The 27,636-nt window shown below is 38.6% G+C and overlaps 1 protein-coding gene across 4 annotated transcripts in view; it reads left to right on the top strand.

Moving 5' to 3' along the window:
• The window catches only part of C3G (C3G guanyl-nucleotide exchange factor), a 105,342-nt gene extending 89,474 nt beyond the window's left edge, over positions 1-15,868 (top strand). For all 4 annotated transcript variants that reach the window (XM_089232958.1, XM_089232959.1, XM_089232961.1 and 1 more), the window contains exon 20: positions 14,749-15,868. In XM_089232958.1, the coding sequence (XP_089089084.1) occupies positions 14,749-14,890 (142 nt within the window). In that variant the 3' untranslated portion in view covers positions 14,891-15,868. The remainder of the gene's footprint in view (positions 1-14,748) is intronic.
• The last annotated feature ends 11,768 nt before the right edge of the window (positions 15,869-27,636 follow it).

Consider the following 27,636-nt stretch of genomic DNA (forward strand, 5'->3'; position numbering starts at 1 on the left):
CGCTCCATGGGGAGCATGTTATATTGGATGGTTGTGATATAGAAATTTTGAAAAAAATAAAATTTAGCTCCTTGAGAAAATTCCATACTCTGCCAGAAGAAAAATTAGATTAATTTTTTCAAATGTAAGCAAGAAGCAATGAAAATGCATCAGGTTAGAAAATGATGATAAAATTTACATACATATTATGCATGTACCAATGCTGTCTTAATGCATGCGCCCATTCGTGCATGGTCCGGGGGCCTGTGGAGAAGAAGGGTCTCAGAACAATGAGAAGTAGTTAAATTTTTTGAGAATTGGCCAGGTAGGGCCCCAGAAAAATCACTTGGTATGGGGCCCATAATGTTTTTAAGACAGCCCTAGCATGTACATATGGTGTATGTAACTAAACACTAGAAGGACCACACCGGTCATTTTGACCATTTATGGTCTTCTCGCTTGATTTTCATGATGAACCAGATAATTTAGAATGTTAAAATTTCACGACTTTTCCTAAAAATGCTTAAATAGTATGCTGTCTAACTATCATAAATTTTAAAAGAAAATCGGCTAAGATATTTTTATTTAGAAGGACCATCACTGATCAATTTGACTGATAACATTGTAGACACTTTCATAGCATGCTCAGCAAATATTTCATTGAATCATGGCATCAAATTTTTACTAATATAGATATGCTCACTTCAACTAATTGAAAGCATCATTTTAATGATAGACTAATTATAAAATAAAATACTAATATGACCAAAAATGTAGTGATGGAAATCATTAAATCTTATATGAAAGCTAGTAGAAATTTGAGCACAAAATGATTGTTTTTCTTCAAAAATACTTGATGAAATACTGAAGCAGAATAATACTATCATGGTAGGTATAATAATAAAAGATTGAAAAGTAATTTCACATGAAATTTATTAGGGACCTCTTTATTATGAAATGCGTTTGAGGCATTTATACATAAATATGTTACATTTTTGTTTTTTCTATGTGAGAAAAAGGAAAATCTATTCTACATTAAATGTATTGAAATATATATTCTCAAAGTGAGAAAAAATTTTCTGAAACTGTCGAATTTTACAACAAAACAAAGTATATTGTTGATCAGACGACTCAAAAGCATTCCGTGCGTATATCATTCATTTGCCAGTGTACATTTTCCATAACATTCAACAAAGCCTCAAGAAATGCTTGGTCAATTAGTAGAGAAAAAATAATTAAAACTGGGAAAATTAATTTTGTTCTTGTTGGAATTAGGTAAAAAGCTTATAGACCTTTATTTGTTAAGGAATCATAATTTTGCTAGCAACTACAAGCGCTAATGCACCAGGAAAAAAACAATGATATCAGGTCTCGCCATGCAATAACAAAACATGGAATAAATTTACAATGCGTAAAAAATCGTTGTGGAAATTGTGTTTCTAATGTAACGAAGGTATTGGAAAATGTAGAGAATCGTAAGTTTCTTTCTTTATTATCAGTTACACAAAGAGAAACTTTTGGACAGGTATTATCCTCTTCAAATCTGAGCCAAAACTGACCATTAAATTTTTTTTTCAGATCAGTTTGTGTTTATTATATGTCAAAATGCCCTTAAGAAAAAAGTGGGGGAAAATGTTTAATTAACTTAATTATTCAATTGATTGATAAATTAATTTGGTACCCTTATGCGTACCTGAAGTTTTAACTTAAAAAAAGAATCATTAAAAACCATTAAAAAAATGGGTACATATATATATGTGCGCCTTTGGAGAAAAAAGAGGCTAAAATTAAACTTAATTATGAAATTTAATTGGGAAACTGAGTTTTTATATTCTATTGCTTACCTATACAATGATGTCTACATTTAAACATTTAAAAAAGTTATGAAAATTGAGATTTTATAGTGAAAATCAACCTCCGGTCATTTGACCAGTATCGGTTCTTCTAGGTGGGTAATTCCCAATGGTGGGGGGGGGGGGGCATGCCCCACAACAAGGCAGTTTGATTTTAAGAAGGGCCAATTTGAAAATGAGATTTTCTATAAAGATTTGGGACATTTCGGAATTCTCTCCTACCATTTTTTACATCAGTTCAAATTTATACTTATTAAACAATTTCTTGATGACTCCGTTCTTTTATTTTTCCTTCAGTGTTTTCTTTGGAAGAGGTCAAACCCTTTCCAAAAAAAACCTCTGACAGGGGTTCTTGACATTTTGTGTTCCACGGACAATTTGTGCTATTAAGATGAAGTCAACTGAGAACCGTGGTGTGTTCGTGTGACCCAGCTATTTTGGGAGCCTGAGCTGGCGGACAGCTTGAGGTTGGGAGTTCTAACCGCTGTGGTTCTATGTCGATTAGGCGTCCGCACTAAGACTGATGTTGATATGGTTGCTTCAGGGGAGCCCATTGCGACCAGGTCGATTTCTAAGGAGGAGCGAACCGGCTCAGGGCGGAAACGCAGCAGTAAGATGAAGTCCACCAACCCCCCTCTCCGCCAGTAAAATAAAGAAAAATAAAGGCCATGTACCACTTTACAAAATAATATTCTGTATTTAAAAACAATGAGTTAATTGTTTTCTCATCCAAGCTCACAGAACCCCCAAATGTCTCTTTAAGGGCCCCTGGTTAAGAGCCACTACTTTTAAAAAAAATAAATTATATTTTTGGCTGCCTCGGTGTGAGTATGATTTTACTTTTTGATTAACAAGAATTACAGTTAATGGAGGAAAGGCGGGAGCAATGCTAAATTTAAGGTTTCAAAGTCTGAAAAGGATAAGTTTTACATAAAAAAAACACTTCATTCAATGGGGGGGGGGGGGGAGGGTTTAAAATCCTCCGGAGAAAATTCTAGTTATGGCCCTGATGGGGTTTCAGAGATGCTTTTTTTGGTTGGGCATGGCCTAAAAATAGTTGGGAGCCACTGTTCTAGGTAGAATGAAATATCGGTCCTTCTCTAGTGTTAAGGTGTAAGTACAATAAAAGGTCCATGGATATTGTGTTGTTCTTATTTGAGACAGCCAAGTTGAGTGAATGTTGACAATAAAGTGCTGATTTGCAGGATGAAAACATAAACCCACTTGTGTGATATTCTCTCATCTGAAGAAAAGTCATTTAGTCAGTTCAAAATTTATTTGAATATTTTTCTCTTTTGATGGGAAGAGTATCGGACAGGTGGACTTAAGTTTTCATGCTGAAAGCAATGTCATCTAATCGGCATTGCACTACATGTCTAATACATGTCAGAATGTTGTATGAACATGGTTCACCTTTTAGATTGTACGCCACCCAGGCTCTTTTGACAATTACCAAGTTTAGCTATTGCCTCGATTAAGGGGCTGGACAGGGCCGGGTGCTTTATTATTCAAGTACACAATACATATATTACATCAGTAGCAGTCTTAGGGTAGTGCAACCCATGCAATTGCACAGGGCGCCATATTATAGGGGGGTACCAAAATGAGTTAGGAAACTTAGATACACATAAATGGAAAATAATCCTTGAGGTATTTAAAAAAAATTACTGTGCATGAAAAACAAGTGACGAGAAAAAAAAAATTCAAGGTTTGGGTAGATGAGCAGTACCAAAAAGCCTCCTAGATACTAGAGTCTGTCTAGGTCTAGGAAGCTTTGACAGTACTGTATATCGATTTCTGTGAAGATAAGAACAGGCACACACTAGCTTTTTTTCTTTTTTTTCTTTAACCCTCCAGTAGACACTACTTGGTTTGCTTTCTCTTTTGTTGTCCAGTAGTGATGTAAAAAATTAAGGGAATTGAGAAAGTCATCTCCCTCCATCATCCCATTTTTCTGCTAACAAGAAAAAGTGTGTTTCCTTGCATTGCAGGGAGTAAAAAAGAGAAGTTTTTTTTTTCTTTTGAAGTGATGACCAGAGAGGGCTGAGCTATCTGCGGGTTCCCTACTCTCCCCCCCCCCCCTTTAAAACATGGAATCGAATCACCAACACAGTACTTTTTTAAATATTGACATAAGAAATAATGAGCCCTTTTATGATTTGTAGGCCTTTTTTGTTGAAAATCCAATTTGATTTTTTTTTCAGTGACTACGATTGGAAACCAGATTCCAGTTATAAACCCCTCCCAATTTTTTTTATGAACTAACAAAGATGGCAAAAAATATATTGCTTTATTTCAGGGATTTTGTAACCCCAATGCGAAAACAGCTTTTCCACTCTTTAAAACATTGTTTCCAAATCCTTCCCCAGTGCATTAATGTATGCAAACGTTGGGTTTAGGGGTTACCCGCCCCTGATATTATAGTGAATTTTTGCAGTAAAAAACGTCCCCCCAGGAAGAGAAAAAATGAGAAACACTGCCCCCTTCCCCAAGAAAATCATGTGTACTGTACTTCCCCAGTATCCATAAACACCCTGGTATGCACTGGGCTTACATTGGTGCCCAAGAATGATTACCGAACTATTATTGTATGGTTGTAAAAAGACTATTTGTCAATAAATTTGGACGATAGTGTCCATTGAAAAAATTTTCAAGTGTCCCTTGGCTCTTAAATATTGGAGGCCTTTTAGTCACGGCCACAACTAAATACTCTTTCAGCTGGGCAAGCATGCATTGTACCTCTCCTGTGTAATTTTGAATCACAATTAAATTGACTAACAAATTTTAAAAGAATTTAGTGTCCCCTCTGGTCTAGCACCCGGGGCACCAGATACACCTGTACCCTTTTCTTTACTTGGAGGGGTGTGTAGTTCCATTAAAAACTTGGCCAGACGGTTGGATGTCTGAATTTAAGAGGTCTTGGACAAAAATTTTAAGTTATTGATTTGTGAAAAAGTTAGTCACACACACACAAAATGTAATCAAGGTACAGGGCGTCCATAATTAAAAGACACTATTTTAAAGTAGTCTACAGGCAAAACCAGTCATCAGAAAATTATGAAATTTTGTGGAGGACTTCATGAAGTGATAGGACTTTGTTTTGGGGGGGGGGGGGTTAGTTGCACAGGTCGCCACTAGAGGGCGTTTTATTAAAAAAATGACACATTTAAGCAAACATTTACAATTTTAACAATTGTTAAACACTTTTACAATTGTTACTGCAACAAAAAATGTTCCACGTGATGGCCATCATTTTCAGATACCATGTGAAATCACAAGAAGGCATGTTCTACAACTGACCGAAGTGAGTGCAGGGAAATGTTCAGCACGTTGCATGAAATGCTGCCTTTAAGGTCAGGTAAAGTTCTTGGATTGTCACAACTTACCAGACGTTTCAAATGCCCCTAAAGCCAAAAATTGCATGGATTAAGGTCTGAGGATCGGGGAGGTTATAGATTAGGGAAGTGCCGGCTGATGACATGTTCTTCTGTAAAATGTGTTTTAAGAACATTTTTTCTTAACGCACACTGCAATGTGTGGAGGAGTTCCGTCTTGCATAAAGATTATGGCTGCTGGCAGTGACATCCTTGCAGAGCCAGAACAATTTTGTTCTGTAACAGCAATGTATATCGCATCCAGTGATCGAACATGTCACTGGACCTACAGAACATAACTCCTCGTAGAAGTAGGGACAGAGAATAAATGATGCAGTAAATTCACACCATACCATCACTTTTGGTGAATGCAACGGAACCTCTAAGATAGCGTGTGGATTTTCTGGTTCCCAAATTCGGCAGTTGTGAGTATTGACTGCACCATCGAAATGAAAATGCACTTTGGCTGCCCAGAGGATATTCCAAGGCCATTCTGAATCGACCTCAACGCTGCAACGTCCCTTATGGGAGTTGCTTGCCCGGTTCAAAATATCCAGCAATAAGGTGGCAAACGACAAGTGGAAAATGATTGCAAATAAACTTTCGCATGAAATATTATTTATTAAATTCAATATAAAGTTAGTCAATTTTAACAAAAGATTAGTATAACATGGAGCCCTCTATTTAACAGAAAGATACTGGCTCACCAATTGATGATCATCAACAGTCAAACTTTTATGGTGATCGGACATCCGATGTTGTTAGTCACTTCGACGTAGCTTTTCCCCGCAAGTATCAGTGAAGGTCTCTCGGTTGAGAGCCGGATCGTTTCAATTAGTACCAGGAGGCGTCTCAGTTGAGGGCCGGACCACCTTGATCAGCACCAGGGGGCCTCTCGGTTGAGGGCCGGACCATCTTGATCAGTTCCAGGGGCCTCTCGGTCAAGGGCCCGACCACTTTGATCAGTTCCAGGGGGCCTCTCGGTCAAGGGCCCGACCACTTTGATCAGTTCCAGGGGGCCTCTTGGTCAAGGGCCGGACCACTTTGATCAGGAATGAAGAACTTTGACTGTGAAGATTAATTAATGTTTTCGATTCCGGACCTGCCGGAAAACAAATTCAAACAGTGTAAACTATTACATTTTAACTAATTATCTGCTTAGTTTCCCAACCTAAGGCCAATGGATGCGGTAGCAAGACGGTGAACCGTCCTACTAGAGGGCTTCAGTTGAAAAGAACAAACAAAGGATGAACGCAATGTGAGAGACAAAGAGGGAGAAATTTATACTCCTATTTCACAAGAAATTTGGGACCACATGTCCTCGCAAGGCCTTTTTGCCTCAACAAAAATATCGGATTTACATATTCATGCGTCACTATATTATAAACATTACAATTGAATTATTACATTGCAATCTGGCAACATAACACAATCCGGAGAGCTGATCAGACTCTCCCGATTATGTAAACAATACCAACAAGACAATAAGTAATGAAATATTCCGACGGAGGTCTGCAGCCCCCCGCCGAAAACAAGTGAGTACAACACCATATTTTCCGTACAACGAGTCTTGTAACAACTCCCCCGGGAGGTTCTTTAGTAAAAAAAAAAAATATTTAACCTGGCAAACCCTTAAGCCTCTCCCAAACTATACATAATCTGGACCAGACCCCTCCACGAAAATAGCGACATCGTCGTCATGAGGGAAATTAATTTATGTGGGGCATCAGTAGCCCGACCTCTGGCCCGTTCTCGTTCGACTGCCGAACTAAACGAACATTCTGGCCCTCACCGGTTTGCCAGCGGGTCCTCGGGTGGTTTCCGGTAACTGAGAGGTCCCTGGGGTCTAAAATAAGAAGGAATTTCCCACATGATGACAAAATCACCATTAACGTATAGGGATCGGATCCCGATACGTTACAACGCGAGCTAGAAACTGCAACGAGAACTGGAGTCAAACATCATAATCATATGGAAGCAACCGCTGCACAAGTGAAAGTTTGTACAGATAATATCGGAGGATATTCAGTATGATCTTATGGACAGTTGAACATGGCCTATCCAATGCCTGTGCTACACGCCTAACATTAGTGCTACCACGAGAATTTGAAGCTCTGTCCTCTTCCACCTGAAGCGAAACCTCCTGTACTGCATCTATAGAAATGGGTTTTCATCCTCTTCCAGGACAAACAGTCAACGATTCTGTGGTTTCAAATTTTGTTATCATACTCAGAAGGTTTTAAGATTCATTGGACCTTTGCAAATCCTCCTCCAAGTCTGATATATCTGTAGAGCAGTTACTGCGGAATTGCTGTTTTGGTAAAACAATTTGACCAAGAAAGCGTGATCTCGTAAACTTATCATCATTGTGAGCATCAAACACATTGAGAAACAAGATCTTTGCGAATGTTTCTAGGTTTTATAACAGCTGCTGCGTGACCCCTCATAAATTTAAATGTTTACTATGGGTATTCAAAGTGAAATGCCCTCTGGTGGTGACATGTTCAACTAATTTTTTCCCTCTGAAAAAAATTCCCATCACTTCATGCAGTGCTCTACAAAATTTCACTTTTCTGATGGCTGGTTTCACCTTTAGGCTACTTTAAAATAGTCTTTTAATTAAGGACACCCTGTATTGTCATCTCATTTTTGCAGTTACTAAACCCTTTGTACCTTCCTAAGTCCGGCTCTGCTTCATTTCACTGGGACATATGTTCCCAAACTATGCTCTGCTGCATTATTTTGACCTTGGTAAGCTACTGAGGAAGAGGGGGGGACACGTGTTATGTCTTGCAAAATATATTTATTCAATTGGTTAACAGTTTATTAGAGCGTTTGTATTTTTTCCCTATGTAATGCATTTTGTTTGAGAATTCAAATAAAATTGTCTTGAATTTAATCAAACTGCTCTGTAGCTGTTTGGTAGGCGTATGTTGTGATTCAAGGCAAAACATTAGCACCCTTTTCACGCAGAAAGGCAAGGACGCCTGAGGTCAGAAGTGATTGGTGTTGCTGGAAGTGTGTTCTTTGCAAAAATATATATATGTATTTATTTGTTTATTTTTTTCCCCATTATATTGTTTTAAATTAAGAGATTTGACACATCTTCCTTTTCCTCATTCCTACAATCTGGTCCTTTTGTGCAAAGCCCAATCTTTATTCTAGACTAGCATGGCCTGTTGGACAGAGGCATCCTGCACAAAGGACACCATGAACCAAAAAAGTTATGGAACTAGGGCAATTTTTATGGCCGTGTTTTAGGTAATGGAAACACTTGTGAAGAGAACATCTGAAAGAAATGCAGAATTTTTCAAGAGCAGTTTGGGTGGTCTTTTATTGATATTAGAAGGAGAGATGTAGAACAGTCAGCTACAATTAGCTCAGCTTTGTATGTATGACCATCTATGGAACTTTTTTTTTCATACCGATCACATTGAGGGCTATGCAGAAGTTGACAATGTAAGTTGTCTTTCCTTCAAGAGTAGTGGAGGTCGATAAAGATAAGTTCAGGGCAAAACTATAGGAAGCTAGATACAGCTATGCAGGGACGCCGGAACATATCTGCTTGTGTTGATAAAGCAATACCAATCACCATTTGAACATAGCTCAAATATTGCACTGAAAGCACTTTTTTTAAATTAAAATTTTTGAAGACATATTCGTGGGACCCTTTCCTTGTAAGGAGTTGCATTGCTGTAGATCTTTTTGTTTGCAAGTCATTTCAGGTCCAAGGGACTTTCCCATACACCCTATATGTCCATTAAGCATGAGAATAAAATGAGCATCATAGAATCTCAATACTACAACGGTAGTCACAGCAACAGACTTGAGACAGTACATTTTATTGCTGATTTCTGATCTCAACCCTTTGAGTGGCATTGACAAGATATCTCGCCTTCTTATTTTAGCATTGGCAAACCCAAATATTTTGTAAAGTTAATCTCTCTTTCAGTGGAACACTTTTCCCTATACCAATGGTTCACAAACTTTTGTCAACCATTGCTCCCTTGCCTAATTCATGATTTGTCAGTGGCTGTTCAGGATAGATTAATAGATATTTTCCCGTATAAAAGAACTTCAAAGCATAAATAGGTGCACAAATCAATATCTCAACCTCGCCACGCATAGGCGGAGATAGACTTGGAAGTCTGGGGGGGGCACGATGATGATGTCAATTCATATATACATTTATACATTAGATAGTTGACTCCACCTTTGATGCTGGGGGGGGGGGGAGGGGAATGCCCCCCCATGCCCCTCTGTATCTCTGCCCATGTCGCCACAACACCCCACATAACGGTTGGTGATGCCCCTAGAAACAGCAACACACACTTTGAAAAAACTGCTCTATACCCATTACTTTTTCATTATATACTCATTTACTATTGAAAATCATAAGCAAGCTTATTGCTATTCTGCCGTGTAAAGGGTTAAAAGGCATCAATCAATAGTCTCATCGATGTAGTTAAAAAGTAAAAAGAAAGTCGCTGGGAAAATAAATGCAATAATGTCATAGCTTTGTTATCTGAAGTTTATACCGCAAAAAAAACAGACTACAGAATTGTTTATTCCAGTGCTATTATCAAAATTAAAATTCAAAGCTCAACATAAGTTTAAATAAACAAATACAGACATAGAAACATGTATTAAAAAAGCATCCTAGTGAAATGAAATGCTGTATATTGAGATTCAAAGAGGAAGGAGAAATGATTCAACGTTTGTTTTTCCATTTTTCATGACTTCTGACAGTGTGAGGGATAATTTGTGAAAAAAAAAATTCATAAATGACTTCAAATAAAAAGAAAATATACACAACGTTTAATTATCACAGTAAAGTTATTGTCTAAAACAGTGTTTCTCAACTGCCAGGTCATGGCCCGTTACCGCGCTGTGACATCAATCGTACCAGGCCGCGAGAATACGTTCATTACCCTTTCATTTTTCAAGCATTTCCATGAATAACTAATTGGTTTATTTCACTATTATGGTACATATTTTAATTTTTCAGCCTAAAAATCATACAATGGGAAAGATGAAAAACCCTCCTAGAGTTCCAGAACAAAGGCTTCCAGCCGCAATTTTAAATTATAAGAATTTAGAGGATCTCTCTTCCCCTTATCGCACTGGAAATCCTTTGTTTTGTTGCAAGGCCCAAAGGAAGGGAAACATGTCTCTGATTCTCCCCTCCCCCTCGAAACTAGTATTTTTAATTATGTTTTTTTCTTTTCGTATTTTTGAGTATCTATCTTCATGAGACCCAAACAATACAGCAGGGGTGGGAAATGTTTTTCCATACTCTCTCTGTCCCTTTTCCCCAAAAATATCCTACTGCTTCAGGGCTCTCTGTTGACAACCAGATGACCCTGTTGTTTGCATGTTCACGGTTTGCCATTGTTGGCACCACAGAAAATGACCTGAAGACAATATTGCCATGAGAAAACTCGGTATCCGGCATTCCTTGGAGACTGGAAAAACATCTGTGCTACTCGCCAAGCTGCATAACTTCAAAGGGGAAGAAGCTTTTTTTTTTTTTCCTTGGAACCAAATATTTCTATAGGGAGAGAAAAAAATCGTTTTGCAGACCCATTCAACACATGCGTTCAATTAACAATATTTAAGCTGTCTGTCTTTTTTTACTCAGCGGAAAGAGAGCCGCTGATAGCATACAATTAGTGCATGGCTAAAATTCCCTGGCTCTTTTCTTGAATAGATATGCAGTATACCTACCACACGAGGGGGAAAAAATCATTTCTGCTGTACAGCAATACGAATTCCTATGCTGGACTCAACGGCGCAACTAGATGCTTGGTCACCTGGGGCAAGCGCACATTTTGATACCTCCTTGTAATGTTGAAGGCGAGGTTTCAGAATGAAATTTGCACCCCCTCGGGTCTAGCGCCCAGAGCACTAACCCGTCTGCTCTCCCTTAGTTGTGGTCCTGGCCGGACTTCCTATGGTGTGTAATTTTTTTTCCGCTCAAAATGTCTGTCGGATGACCAGCTGCATGTAGAGAATTGAACCATTCCTTGCCATTCATGTAAGATTGAACTATTTATGTCAGATAGTAGTAATCACAAATTTTCTCTATTAGAATAATGAAATGCTCCTATGTGAGCAAAAAAAAAAGCTTAAGATTTGTTTTTTTCCAAGTTCAAAGGATTTCATAGTAACACATTGATGAACTAGGTTCTACTTCACGTAAGTTTGCTTTTATCTAAATTTTTTTTTTTTTTTTTTGCTTTCTTTTGTGTAATTAACTGTAGAAAAACCATCTGCTGTCGTTTAAACTGGGAATGTTGCCAATAACTTTCAAGTTCAACTCTTAAATTCTGTAAAATTGTTATGCAGATGTCAACGCTCGATTTCCGTATAGTCAAGTTCATCATTTGACCCCAAAAGAGTAGGGCAGACATGAGCACAGCCCTGGGACCGGGGAAAATTACCATAATTTTTTTGGGTTTTTTCCAAGCTGTAAATTCACTACAGAAGGGCCAGTGAAAAGTTTTGCTTGTGGGGGGCAGATGCAAAAGTAAATACTGGACCCCTTAAATTAAAAAAGGTGTAACATTTGGGTTTTACGTGGCCCAGGGTGTGCACTTGGTGTGCCCGCCCTTAAATCCACCTCTGCTTGGGGCCTCCAAAAACTCAGCCAACGGGATGTAAGGACATAGCCCAGCCAACAAAATTTAAACAACAGATATTCACTGACTAGCCAAGCATCTCTTCACCATAGTCTCAGCACCCTATTCCCCGATTCTTGCTTTTCTCTCAGTGAAAAAAACGGTTGAGGCTGTCAATGAGAAATGAGGAAATGTGATTTCCGCTGTGAAAGTGAGAGCTGCTCTTAGGAATGTGTGACAGGAGCGGTCGCACTGGGCACCGTGCTTTGTGGAGCCCCGCACTCAAGGTAACCTATTGGAGGCTTTCATGAATTCTGAAATTACTTGCATTAATTCTGAAGTTTCATCAATTCTGGAATTATTTCTTTCAACAATTCTGAAATTTTTCCCCCCGTAAATTCTGAATTTTTATTGGTGCAGGAATTATTTCTTTCAATTATTTTTGATTCATCAAGTCCAAAATTTTTATCATTTTCAGGATTTTATTTTCTCTCATTAGTTTAAAATTACCTTCAGTGCTGAATTTTTGTCAGTTTTTGTGTTAATTTATTGAATTGTGTATTTAACATTTTTTGTATGAATATTTCAGAGCATTCTTGTGTATTTTGAAATAATGGATGCCGATTCCTTCCCCCCAAATATATAAAATCGGGCAAATATTTTTCACGTCCAAAACTATTGAGATGCATCAGGCCCCTTAGCTAAGGGCGGGAGTGCCGTCAAAAAGAATGGGCCCACCCAGGCACGGCTCAGGGTCCAAGAGAAGAGGAGCCTCACAAAAATTAGATCTGGTTGAAACTTTCAATAATTTGCCTAATATGGTCTCAGAAAAATCACTTGGCCTGAGGGCCCGTCAAAGATCTTAGCACAAGCAGCATTGGAGGATGTGTGAGGCCTCTTATACACTTAGATATTATGTTAGGGGTTCTCAAACTTTTTCCACCCGCGGCACCTCTTTTCTCGACGGATAATCAATGCTTATCTGCGGCTCTCCAGAGCAGTTTAACAGTCTCTTCGGAAAACCTTTGTAGGGTGCCGCGGCACACAGTTTGAGAACCCCTGCATTATGTATTTGCACTTTCTGTTTTTAATGTAAGCTTCCCCAATATTCTGAAACATTATACTCAAACGACCAGCAACCTTACTGTGTGGTGATGGTTGTCAATTTAAATTATCGGAGAACTTGAAATGCGAATTCAACTAAATCATCACACACACAATCCAATCCAATCATTGATTAAAAACTGTAAAATACATAGGATGGAACTATTCGATTTCAGAATACACATTAGCATGGTTTTATAAAATTGATAATCAAAATCATCATTGATTGATGATTAAACCCATTTTCTACCACTTTATTGGTTTATAATAGAATTTCACAGTTTTATGTGAATGTTATGAGGGGGGCACATGGCATCTGTCCCAGAGACATTTTGAATTCATTACATTCAAAAACATTTTAAATTAACAGAAATTGAAAAATATAGCATGTAAAGGTATTTTCTTTCAATATTTTAATCTATTCAGAAAAATAATTTTAATTTTTGATTGTCTTTGGCAGGGCCGTCTTTAGAGCAGCATGGGCCCCAGGGCCAAGCGATTTTTCTGAGATCCCACCTGGCAAATTCTCAAATTTTAACCGGTTCTCATTTTTGTAAGGCCCCAGGTGGGCCCATGCATTAAGACAGCACTAGTCTTGGGGCAGACATGGGACCCCTATACCCCCTTCTGCATAGGTTTGTTACATTTTGCTGTAGTAAAAATCTTACCACTACTACGAAAGTAGGTTGAAGAACGGATCATTGCTAAAATCAAATAGAATCGAAAAAAACGGGACACTCTACTTCAAAAAGAGACGTATGGTCAGACGAAAATATATGCAAATATTATGGCCGGTACAGAGAAATGACTCACATATACTTTGCGCAACACAATCATTTCTGACTTCCAGCGTCCGTGCAGCTATGTTGGTCGAGTCAGAAGACAGGAATCCAAAGTGATTGTAGTTCCCCGTTTTTTATGGCTTTCAAGTAGGGGGTGGACTCTGCTATTGATCACTATTCAAATGCCAAGGAAAAAAAAATAGTGTGAGGTATTATCGGTGAGAGACTAATTTCATTACTGTTGACACTTTAAATTCGTAAATGCTGGGGGTGGTAGCACTTTTGAGGGGTATTTTGTGACAGCCCTGGCTGTAGATGCTCGGTTGAGCCTTCGCCTGCATCTTGGTGTTGTGTCTGTCTTTACGGAGGCCAACCAATTTCATTTCATTTTTTCATTGGAGGGTCCTATTTTGTCCCCTAGATGCTCAGTTGAACTTTTGCCTGTGTCTTCATGCCATGTCAGATTTGGCCGCCAACCCTGAGGCTAGCCAATGGATCCCTGTTGTTTCATTGGGGGACTCCCTCCGCCTCCAGTGTTGCCACTCTGGGTGCTTGGTTGAGCCTTCCCCTGCATCTTCACGTCGTTCTTGCATGTACAACTGGCAAATGTTTAGAAAATCCACAAAATGACCCAAAATTCAATGGATTTTTAATTCAAGATTTTTAAATTGGATCATTGGCTTTGAATGAGGTAATGCTGAATAAGCTGATGCATCTGTTTTACCAATTTGCAAATGTATATTCAGATTTGTGTATTAAAAATGAGTTAGTAATAGCTACATGGAATCTTTGTTGGGGTCCTCCAATTTTGTGCTAAGTTTTGGTTAAAAGATTTTTGCATTTATACCACGTTTCAATGTGGTACCTAAAATTCATTTAAATTATATTTCACTGTGATGAGTATCTATATTGGTTTTGGTAAAGAAAACTTTTTACCTTAATTTGATTTATGAAGTATAAAACTTCAATGGGGTATGGTTGTGTATAATTTGTGTTGATGCATGGAATATATAAGGTTTTTTTCTTTTGCACATAGCCAGTACCCATTTCGTAGAAATGAAGAAATTATTGCATTTTTCAATAACTTTGATGATTATCTATGTGAAGAAGCTATGTGGCAAATCTCGGAGACCATCAAACCAAGAGGGGGTCGTAAAAAAGGATTTGAAGAGTCATGAGGGAATTCAGAAGAATAAAAAGATATAAAAGTGCCTATGTAGGCTACCACTCTTTAGAAGATGTACTTGATACTCAGTGTTTAATAAACTTTAATGTGCCATGTTCACTTTGAAGTCTGATAATTCATATCATGTAAAACAAAGAAAGCTTAAGTAGTTTTTATAAATTTTGTTATTACAAATGCATTTATATTTTTAAATTTTTTATTTTATGTGAGATTTATATCCCGGTTAATTTGAAAAAGAAAAGTTTTTTTTTTTATCAACATCTTTCTAAAGAAATTTGTTTCAGTTATATATTCAGAATTTTTATAATTACTGTGTACGTGTTGCTGGTTAATGTATTTGAGCCATTTGTGTTTTCTTTTTCCATCCACAAAAAAACTTACTTTCTGAAGACATTTTTTGAGACTAAAGTTACAAGTCTGATATAAAAAAATTTAAATTATTTTATTTGCATTCAGGTGACAATATATTACTGTTATTAGTTTCATATACTCTGTGATATAACTGTTATTTCTCAGTGAAGTTGACTTAGAATCTTTAATTTTCTTAATATGCTGAAATATTGTGCATTTATCTTTTCATGAATAATCAGACATTGTAAGTGTCTGTAAAAATAGCTTTTCATGGGCTTCAAGCTTCAAAGAATTTATTTTGCAAAGCATGACCTCAGCAAAATACGTTTTATGAAATGTTAGTTTTGTGCAAATGTGCATTACATCAAAGGAAAAAAACTATTTGCTTCATGTACCTATATCTATGAAAAATCTATATTTGTGGCTCTTACTATTATTTTTTGCCAATGTGTGTTGCAGTTTAGTTCCTGAATTTATTTATTCAATGTAAATGTTAATGTAGAGTACCTCGTAAAATAGCTAATGCATTTTAACAAATTTTGTCATTATTGCTTGGTTTTTTCCCCTTGTTTTTTGTGTGTACATGTGTGAAATGAGTAAAGTTATTTCTCATAGCTTATAGCTTTTTCTTTTCTTTTTTTATTTGGGAACCACTATTCAAATGATGAAACACACAAAAGCCATGTAGTCTTGAAGTATTGATAATAACTGCTACCCACAGAAAGGAAATTAATTTAGAAAATGAAGCAGGGGCAGCTTAAGTGAGTGTGCAAGGGGTGCAGTGCACCCGGGCAGCAGGTTATAAGGGGCAGCAGCTTAGGGTTTTGTTTAGAGACATAAATTTTCAAAATTTTGTAACAATAAATATTCACAAGACACCATGTGTTGTCACTCTTTTGAGTCTTACCTTAACAACGAAGATGTTAAGAAAACTTGAGGGAACAGACAGGTCCTGGGGCCGTAATACCAGAAACAAGAATAGACTTTGTCACACGGGACAAGTGTACATTTTGGTGCCCCCACCCAGTAATTTTTCGAGAGCAGTCAAAGGCAAGGAAAGCGGCTTCTCGCACTTGTTGAGGGCCGGGAGCACCATAACCCCTCTCACTCCTCTAGTTTTTGCCCTGATAGTCAGGGCCTCCTTGGGAGCATTGGAGTAGGTATTTTGATGTTAAGCAGGTTCAACTGGTTCATGAATACTGGCATAATTAAGAACGCTGAAATAACTATACCAAAACACGGGATAAATTTCTTTAAAAGCGGGACATGGTCAAGGAATTTTGTGTAAATAATGGTGTACGACAAGGGTTCTTAATCTTTTTCAGCCGTGACCTAAAATCAACAAGATCAGCTTCACAACCCATGGGACTGTTTGTTCTTCAAAATTAGTACCACTGCAGCGGTGCAAGTGCCCTTCATCCATTTTGGAGCAACAAACTTTCATTTTTGGAGCAGAAATTTTGAAAATGGAGCAGAACTAAAAACTATATCTGCAATATAAGGAGTAATTTTTCTGTGAAATGCCAAAAGTTTCGCCAAAAATGGTTGGAACGAATAATTCTAAATAAATTTCATTCACGAATTAAAGTCTATTTAAATCTTTTCTGAAGTATCTTATTTCTCTCTCTCTCTCTCTCACTACTAAAACATACATTACTGAAATGACGAATAAAAATTATTAGACTTTTCAAATTAAATACCATGCATACTGAAAACCTAGGCAGCAAGAATTTCTGCTGCTTGAACACCAAAATCTTATTCATCCTGATGTAGCAAAACAAAAACAGCATGCATAATATAATAAGGATTTCTGTGAAAAAAAGTTAGTTTCTCACAGAATTTAAGGAAATGATTAAATTTAAAACGAAATGCAAAAAACGAGAAAAATATAAATACCTTATTTACTTAAACAATTTCTTAACATAATAGCATGTTGATAGATTAAAAATGTTTTTTTTTTCTGCTTTTTTCTCAGCCTGAAGCTGTTACAATATTTTCTATAAAAATCATGAGTCGCTTTCAGAAGTTCAGCATCTCTGACAATTTTTTTTCAAATTTTTCATGTTCTTGAACATAAGATTTTGTATCTTATTCCATTGAAGCATTGAATGGACAGATTTTTCACTGTTCAAACCATAGGCAGAAATTGACTTGGAAGTCTGGGGGGGGGGGGACGCGATGACGATGTCAATTCATATATACATATGTACATTAGATCAGTCGACTCCACCTTTGACTCTGGGGGACAATGCCGCCGCCCCCCCCCCGTATCTCCGCCCATGGTTTAAACAGACCTCTGTTAACAATGAACTCTCTTTCACTGTCTGCGTTACCATGTGCTAAAGATAAAAAAGCCTTTACCAAAACTGGCAAAATTTTGAACTTTGGACTGCTTTCAAGGTTACAAAGTTTTAATATGTCTGCCCAATATCTATCTACCTATTCTCTGAACTGATTTCACTTCTTGTAATTCTTTGTAAGGCAACCCATTCATCACACGTAATTGATAGTTCTGTTGGTGATACGTGAGGGAGTAATGTACTATCCCAGCAATGCACGAGAGGGAGTGCGAAAAACAAGAGATGGTGCAAACATTTCATTCTCTCCAACAACATGTTTTGGAAAGGTAGGACATTTATATATAATAGGTACCTCACAGAAGTTATGTAAAATGAGCATGTGCTCCTAGTACAAAAACTCCTTCCTTTGACTATTAAGAGCATGCCTCTCCCCCACCATTTGGGCGCCGCTCTAGGAGGGGTGCGAAATGGAGTTGAAAGGTTGAAAAAAAAAAACGGGGTCAGTAGCGCCAAAAATAGGTTCTGCATGGGTAGAGATTTTTTTCCTCGAACAGCCCTGTGTGTGTGTGTGTGTTCGCCAAATCCGGATTTTCGCGATGTGAAATTGTCACGATCGGCAACCGCCGACGATAACCTCACGACAGCATAGTGGCTAGATGACAAAACTATCGATATTTTAGCTGGAGTTTTTACAGATCCCGTTTTTTCCCAACGATGTCCGAAAAAATTTCGGTAATTTAAACGAATAAACCAATCCCCTTTTCGATTCTTCGCAAAGGCGCGTGTGCAATCTTGTGGGAAATAAAGCAAATTTACGCCGTAGATATGCTGTCTTTGAACGCAGGTTGGTAGCCGCGAAATTACCGTTATTTTCAGAGAGAAGAGAAGTGTTACAGTATAACCTGTAAGAGAGAAAAAACGCTCTCCGAAATCGGAAAATTCGCCATATTCATTCAGGGACTTTGATAGCCCGCGGGTTATACTAATAACAGTACAAGACTTTTGTACTTCAAGGTAGTATAACCATTTTCCAAGGTCACGAGATAACGCGATTGTGGTAGATGTTGAGAAGTGAAAAAAAAATTGAAGTTCCCCCCCTCCGTATCTTTTTCCTTGTCTCGGAAAGAACGCATCCCGTGAACAAAATTTTCATGCTTCTTTTTCCTAAATTCCGGGTATTTGACGCAATACAGTGCATTAGCGGTACCTCCGCGAACCACAAACAAGAATTGGCACAAATGCGCAAGGCTTTGGCGCACCATGTAGCAAGAGAATCGTAACGGCGCAGCTGTTACACCAGTGACGCAGTACGTGTATTTCTAACAGAAATGCAAGTGCTGGATTTCTACACGACTCATCTAGGAAGCCGCTGTTTTATATTGGGTAGTTTGGTTATATTTGACATCCATATTTTTTCAGCCACCTCGTTGGGCAATTTGCCTGTTGTGGCCATTGTATTTTAATCAAGTTTTGGTCGTAACGCATGAGCCACTGTTTTTTAGTGGATTTGTCATATGCTTCCCCTAAAGGCGACCTTCGTGGGAGGCTGACAGGGCTTCAGTGTCAAGGGGACCTCTAGATATACCTGATTTTTTCCAGGGGAAAGTCGCACACCATTGTTTACAGTGCAAAATGATCGTGACTATACGTCCCGCTTTTGAAGCAGATTTTTCTGCTTTTTGATCCAAAATTATTTTATCGTTCTTAATAATGCCAGAGATAACAAGTAATTTAATCCTTAAAACAGCATCTAATTTGGGAAGATGATGCATAACGAGAGATTATTTTTTTTACTAAGAAATTTATTTCAAAGATGTTTCTGGTACTCTAGGGACCGGGCAAGTGAGAAGCAGAATTTTTCCTTTGTTCCCGGACCATTCTGGAAAAAAATACTCGGTGTGGGAACCAAAATGCATATTTGCCCCTTTTCATAAAGTACAGGGGCATACGACCCATTGCGGCACCACGAGGCGCCACTCAAGAGGAGTGCTATGGGTGAAAAAGTTTTATTGGCCAAAGAAAATTATTTCTGTCCGTTCTGGAGAGGCGCTGAATCCGAGATGAAAGGACCAAATTTTTTTTTTTAATTTGTTTGGAAATGTTCAGATAAGTTGAGGAAGGATCATGACCCACAAGGGTAGGGCTGACAGGGCTTCAGTCCGGATGCCCGGGACTCTATACCTACCATTTTTTTCACGCTATAAATTAATTGTAGAGAAGGGTTCCCCATTTAAAATCTATCTTGGGGCCCGCGAAAGGTTCCAGCCTAGGGGCCTGACGCAGGATATAGGGGCAATGGGGGGATAGGCAGGAGGCGCACAAATCCGAGATCCCAAATAAAGATTTTGTCTCGAGCCGCCCCGATAGCTTACATTCTTGTACCTGATATTACGGTCGTAGGCCCTGTCTCCCTACGTAAGGGGGCCAGGGTAGGCCCCCTCAGCTACTCTCAGAGGTATTCTCTCAGGCCTTCTCAACATCTCCGTTGTCGTGGTGTGACTCAAAAGCGTTCGAACGCGTGATGTCTGTCACACGTGAATTTTCATTGTGTGATAATTTTAAGAATTTTGGAGTCTTAACTAAAGTCTGCGCTGCTGCCCCTTCAATCTGCCGCCTGGGTGCATCGCACCCTCTCGCCACCTCGTTGGGCTATTTGCCTGTTATGGCCTTTGTGTTTGTATATATTTATATAACTACAATATTCTATACCACTTTACTGTTCGGTACGCCACACTAAGGAATTTCTGATTCACATAGTACAGTATTACAACTAATTAAAAAATTAGTTCAAGTACTGCCACTCCCCGAGTTACGAACAGTATCCGTTCTAAGCATCGGCCGTAAGTCCAAATCTCGTTGATTCGTTAATTTCGATTCAAAAACGGGACAGTCACGTTCAAAACAGAACGATCAGCCTAAAGTTGAAGAAAAATATTGTTGGAGTCTTTGCAACTTGATTGCATTCTTTTACAAAAATAAGGATATAAAAGCGCTCGTTTGTACGAACTCGAACGGGTTTGAACAATTAGTTCGTAATGACAAAAGTTCGTAGCTATAAATGGGAAAGACATTCGACAGGGCCGTAGCTAGAAATTTCTTTGGTAGTCGAACAATTGATGTTTCTTTCGTGACGTGGAGGAGTCATAGAACAATAGGATTAACCATGTCAATCCTTATATTTTAGCAATTTTTTAATTTTTTCACATTTCGGGGAGAGGGAAGGTGATTCCTTGGTTCCCCACCTCCTCTCGGAACGGGAATGGACGTATAATTATACTGTAACTCGAAGCATTAAGGGAGAGCAGGTGGGTCTGATGTCCCGGGCGCTGGAACTTTTTTTTCCGTTAAATATTACGTAAAAGGGGGACGCCAAAACGGATACCAGTCCCCGTCGCTAAGCTAGAAGGAAAAGTGTTTATATGGCAATTTAGCATGTTAATCCGTCAGAATCCATTGCAGTAGTCATAATGAAGCCTTGTAAGAACAAAGAGCATAACATAATAGCATAAATAGCATAATGACATAAATAGCATACGATATTGGGGTGATGGCATCGAGCTAACATAGCCCGATGGATGATGGAAATTATCTTAAACTAAGAAGCGATGTGTGATTGTTTCAATTTTCATTGAAAAAATCATGCAATATCGCATAATATAGCGGTGCACTTCCGAAATGTGCAAGTGGGCATCATGGAATGGTCCGGGGGGGGGGGGAGGCCAGTTGAAGCTATTTGTTTTGTATAGGATCCTATGGGGTGGCTTGCGTTGAAAAGGGGGCGATAAGAAAAAAAAATTTAAAGGGGGCGATGGAACAAGAAAGTTTGGAAGACTATGCATACAGGAATGTCCTCACAAGATTCATCGAAAGACTGGTAATTTGTAGAGATGATTACAAGGAAGACAATTCATCTCTGGCCATACGGAGACTCGAACCCCGGACGAATGCTCTACCAACTAAGCTATGGAAATAGATAGGATATTTCAACCTTGGAGCGTATATATATATGTTGATAGGCTCTGTACATGGACGGCGGCATCAATCAACTAATAGCTCGTGAATGACATAGGCCACCAGATGGCCACATGTATATAGAAATGTCCTTTCCACTTGTTAATACGAGATTCATCGAAAGACTGGTTATTTGTGAAGATGATGATTACAAGGAAAAAATTCATCTCTGCCCCCACGGGGACTCGAACCGCGGTCTCTCGTTTGCCGGACGAGAGCTCTACCAACTAAGTTATGGAAACATATGGAATATTTCAACCTCGGAGCTTATATATATGTTGAAAGGCTCCGTACATGGACGGCGGCAGCAATAAACTAATAGCTCTAATAGCAACCAGACTTTCGATGAATCTTATATTAACAAATGGAGAGGACATTTCTATATACATGTGGCCATCTGGTGGCCTGTCATTCACGAGCTATTAGTCGTCGATGTACGGAGGCTTTCAACATATATATACGCTCCAAGGTTGAAATATTCTATCTGTTTCCATAGCTTAGTTGGTAGAGCAGTCGTCTGGCAAACGAGAGACCGGGGTTCTCGAGTCCCCGGGGGGGGGGCTGTGATGAATTTTCTTCCTTGTAATCATCATCCCCACAAATAACCAGTCTTTTGATGAATCTTGGACTATGCCCTAGTCTAGTGATGAGAAAACTACGGTCCGTCTTAGATTTTAAAGTAATAGTATAAAAATTTTCTATTTCAGTGCTTCAGAATAATTCCTTTACGGGGATGTTTCATGTTTTTTCATATGCAAAACATAACTGTGAGAACGCGAATGGAAATAGATTAAAACAAATTTTGCATATGCAAAGAATGGAACACACCCTAATACGCATAAAATGTTTAAAATATACTTATTTATTTTTACAGTTGCAAAGGGTTCATCATGTCCCATTTGCAACGAAACCGTGGCAGTCTTTAAAGAATATAGCATATCCCACTTCACTTGTAAGCACAAAAATTTCAATTGTGAATCCGTGTCAGAATGCGTATGTCCGGTTACCAGATTTTTTTATTTTTGTTTTTGGCCCTCCCCTAAAAAAGTTTGCCTATCACTGCCCTAGTCACAGTGGGGGCTGACCAAATTTTCTCGACAAAAATACAGAAATTATAGGGCTCGAAATACGGAAGTTGCCAGTTATCGCCAAAAATGAAGCTAATGGTTTGTAAAGTTTCCATTTGTTACTAAAATCACCAAAAAATCACTTTTCGCGGGAAAAGAAACGCTACTGAAAATTTGCAGTGAAAAAAAATTGAGGTAGGCTGTATCATAGACACGGCCACAAGTTTTGACGTAAATACGTTCTTTGTGCCTTAAATCGCGTGATAGCTAATACCATAATTAAATTGGTATCATCAGATTTGTCTTTGGAACTTTGGAATAGTGTTAACAGACAATACCAATGTCGCCCATATGCGTTGCGAACCTCTCGAGATATAGCGTGATACGATTTCGTTACGGAAACGGGCCGCTAGCCTGGTGCCCATACCGGAAGAGGTATTAAAACCAGAGTGGTATTATTTTATTTGTCTTAAGAATACCTATCAGACAAAGCCGCTTGAACCTCTACACGTCTAGAGATATAGTGTAAAAAAATTTCATTACGAAAGCTGGCCGCAAGCCTAGTGCTCAGACCAGAAGAGGTATTAAAACCAGAGAGTGGCTTTTTAATACCTATTCTGGTCTGGTATTTAGAGTGGCTATCATTGGATTTGTCTAAAAAATGACTATCAGACGATACCACTACGGCTTCTATTTGCATTGAGAACCTCTCGAGATATAGCGTAAAACAATTTTGTTACGAAAGCGGAACGCAAATGCTTGGTGTCCAGACCAGAAGAGGTATTAAAACCAGAGTGGTACCATTAGATTTGCCTTAGCGAGACATCAAAAGCGATGATATATAGCCTACTGTACTGAATACTTCTTGAGATATGAGCGTTTAAATTATTTCGTCACTCGACTTTTTTACGAATACACACAGCATCGTCAGATGATTTAAAATACAAGTACAAATAGTACAAACACAACAGACAAAATGCCCAACGAGGTGGCTAAAAAAAGATGCCCATAAATAATATGGATGTCGAATATATATTTAAACTGTATCAAAAGTACAGCAACCCATAAGAGCAATAAAAACCAAAAATTATGATAAAATATAAAGATACTGCCCATAAAAAATCATGGTTGTCAAATATATGACGTAAGACGTCAACTCTTTCTCTCTTCAAAAGACATCAAGCTACGTCAAAAAGTTTAACATGACAAATACGTCAGATGAGGGTTAAAAATTCGAAGACAGAAAGGAGGACGTCCACATCTTTGGTGATGTCATTTTTTTTCAATTTCTACAACAGATGGCTCACTATACTAACAAAAACACGGCCACTTTTTCCCAACTAAAACAGAACCGCTAGAACAGGGCAAAAACAAAAAAAGGAACAAATACTAATTTTTCTCTCTACGCTCATAATGAATTATTCCAACTTTCTGGCCAGTTTTATCGCTTTGCAGCATTCGCCTGGAGCCTGGCGAGATTTTCTTTGGCCCAGAACCTTGTCTTTTGTTAGATTTATTGTAATTTCTGATAGTTAGCATCGCTTTGTGAAGGGGGGGGGGATGTTCCACGAAGCCAAGCCACCTGCTAATTTGAAGCTGACCACCGAATCTCGGCAGTACTATCCCAGCCGGCTTGTGGGGGGGGGGGGGGATGCCAGAGGCATTTTGGAATTTTCGTCGAGCAAAGACATTTATTACCTTTCTCCGAGTCTCTCAACTCTCTTCCAACACACAAAAAAATGCTCATGTCAATGAAGAGATATATTCGGCATATACAGTCGGCCTTCGGTGTTCATGGATTTCATATTCGATGTCTCTTTGACATTTTTTTTTGGAAAACATCGTTGAGGTAATAATTCTCGTATCGGATAAAAATACAAGTTGTATGTGTTGAATAAACGTTTAAAAAATCCCTCTCTTAAAGGTTTTCTGGTGCTTCTGAAAATATTATTTTTAAATGTTCTGCATTGTTTAAAGTGAAAACTTGCAATTAAAATTCAAATATTGACAAAGGTCAGCTTCATTGCTGTGGTTCTCCATTATTACGGCATCGATGAGTCTACGTCAAATATATCAAGAAATAAGAATGTAAAATTCGATAAGCCATTGCTGTAACTACACCTGCTACTACATTCCCGGATCCCCATGGCTCTCATGTAGAAAGTGCTGTTTTTCCGTGGGTGTGATAAAAAAAAAGCTATCCAAGTTATGTATTGCATAACTTGCACACTATAGCCGTCATGATTTAATTTGCAAATTCTGAGAATTAGGAGACTAATTCATTTTGAGCAACATTGCAAAGGCTTCGTAACTTTAAATCGGCAAGGGATTTTTTCCATGAAATAAACGTTTTTCACGTACGTTTTTCACGTGGTACATTTTTCACGTGAAGAAAAATTGGGAAAGGAAGCCTTGCTACTATACTATAATAAATTGACTGGAATTTAAAAGAAACGACACTAACAGACATTATGTTGTTCTTTCAAGGAAGCATCACCTTGAGTCTCACTGGATCCCTCCTCCCCTTCTACTTCTTTCACACAAAGCAGATGCTGTAAAAATGAAATGCCTAAGGAACAAAATTCTAGGTTTTGGGTTATTCGCGGTCACCCTTGGAACGTAACCCCCGCGAATACGGAGAGATGACTGTATGTTTCAGAGTGAAAAAAATTTCCCCAATAAAGGAAATAATAATTCCGGAAACCTGAAAACGCGGAAAAATGGTGAATTTTAAGAAACGTGGAAGGACGCTTTAAATGACATCAAAAAGGGGGACGTCTCGTAACCCCATGTCAGATGAATATTCATATTTACAGTCACAATTGTTATCTTTCTAATTATTAGTTGAAAAACAAATTTTAATCCATGATTTCAATGAAGAATTCAAATGGGCTTCATTGAAAATAAGTGGAAAAACGGGACATTTTGGAAAATATGTCCCGAAATTTCCGTCAAATACGGGTCGTATGGTCTTGGTAGGAGACAGTGAAAATCCGAATATTTGATCATAATGCTGCCATCTCTCATCGTGTCAGACAACTAGAAATTTTCTAATCAGTAACAGATGGCAGCAGTGATACAATTAATCATTTATTACTTTGTCCAAGGAATTTTTCCAGTCAATGGCAGCAAGAGTTTCACGCGCATAAAAACAAAAAGAATAATTTAATGAAAGTAATTGACAGAAGACTAATCAAATTAAAATTCGTTTTTGTTCTCTTTTTTTTTCAATGGTTTCACATTTACTTCGTTTTCTCCCACGAATTAATGTTCACGAAAAAAATTCTTTGAATGTTTAAATTTCAAATTACAGTCCATACCGCTTAATGTTATACCGTACTTAAGCAGTGTTTCTCAACCGCCGGGCCACGGCCCGTGAACTGTTTCATTTTTACATATTTATTTCACATTAGTCGTGTGTATGACCGGGCTTCCACTCACAAAAACGAACCGGGCCGTGTGATTCTAAAGGTTGCAACCTTTAGAAGCCCACGGCCCGGTTGGTTTATCCTTGGTCGGTTGGTTGGTCGTGGAAGCCACGACCCTTTTTACTCCGGTGGTTCTCAATTGAGGGCCACTGGACTAAAGGGTTTCTGGTAACAATAACCGAATGATAAACCGATAAAATAATGATAACGGGACCCAAAAAAAGTCCCGTTTGCAAGTCAGGTGACCATATATCTCGTTTAGTTGAACGGGACACCTCTTTTTCTTTCATACATTATTAATTGCAAAATGTTGAATCGCTCCATTTTTAAAAAATCCTATTCTGACACGGAACTTTGAACTTCTTTCCTTTGTACTAAAATCCTACATTTTCGTTGTTCATCTGTTGTGAGGCAGTAGAATAGAACTGTCTCTGTATGTCACGAATTACGACATTTTTTCAATATACAATATGCTTCATAGATCCCGTGAGAAAGTCTCTCTGAAAAAGAAATTGGAATCTGGTTAACTGATCAAGAACTGAAGAAAAGGGGTTTTTTTTCGTCATACATTTGTCTCCACTTTGGGAAGATCATCGCAAAACCAGTTCCATACCCTATGTACGTAGATCACAGTGAATACTACGGTCCTATTACGGAGTACGGAAATGTTTGTTAACAATGGGAGGAGGGGGAGAGAACACATTCTAGGCTCTTACATAGTATTTGCAGCCTAATACGTATCTACCTCCCCATTAGCGGACAAAATTTTTGGTCCCATGGGCAGTGCCGTAACTAGCCATTTTTGCGCCCTGTGCAAGAATTTGCATTTACCCATTCTGGGCCCCCTTTCCAAGTCGGTCCTGTGCGGGTGCACCTGTTGCAGCTGCCTAGTTACGGCACTGCCCACGGGTGTCCGTTATCGACAAGTTCTACTGAAACATTATCCGAAGTGCCGATTGACTAATTTTTTGCCATGTTATGATATTAGTCCGTCCCATAGGTGGAGATAGACATGAAAGGCTGGAGGGGGGAGAGACATGATGACAGGGGCGTAGCCAGAAATTTCGTTCGGGGGGGGGACCACTTTCATTTCGGGGGGGGGGGGAACCAAAGTGACAGAACAATGGATTTGGCCATCTTTTTCCCTTTTTTCGGTCATTTTCTCACATTTCGGGGGGGGGGGACCAGACCCCCAAGTCCCCCCCCCCTGGCTACGCCCTTGCATGATGAGATGCCAATTCATATATATGCATGTATATCTCCGTCATTGACGCTGAGGGATGCATGTCTCCTCATATCTCTGGTTCTCCGCCCATGGTCCGCTCCGTTCTTTGCAAAAATGATAACAACACCCCCAACGATAACATTATCAGTGATTTCGTCGACTATATAACCGAAAACAAAAAAAACCCGAATAAATTAAATGATAAATTTGAGCAATGTAGGAATTTATTTTTCAAAAGATAAATAGGTGTAAAGAAGATTTTTGTCAAATCGTTAATTAATCGATCTCTCAACCGATGTCCTAACTGTGTGATGACCCTCAAGCCCAGCAACTGTGACTGGCTAGCGATGTAGGAA

Source organism: Pholcus phalangioides, unplaced genomic scaffold (assembly GCF_987345545.1).
Source record: "Pholcus phalangioides strain wild (caught in Gottingen) unplaced genomic scaffold, Ppha-v1.0 ptg000007l_1, whole genome shotgun sequence".
Taxonomy (NCBI): Eukaryota; Metazoa; Arthropoda; class Arachnida; order Araneae; family Pholcidae; genus Pholcus; species Pholcus phalangioides.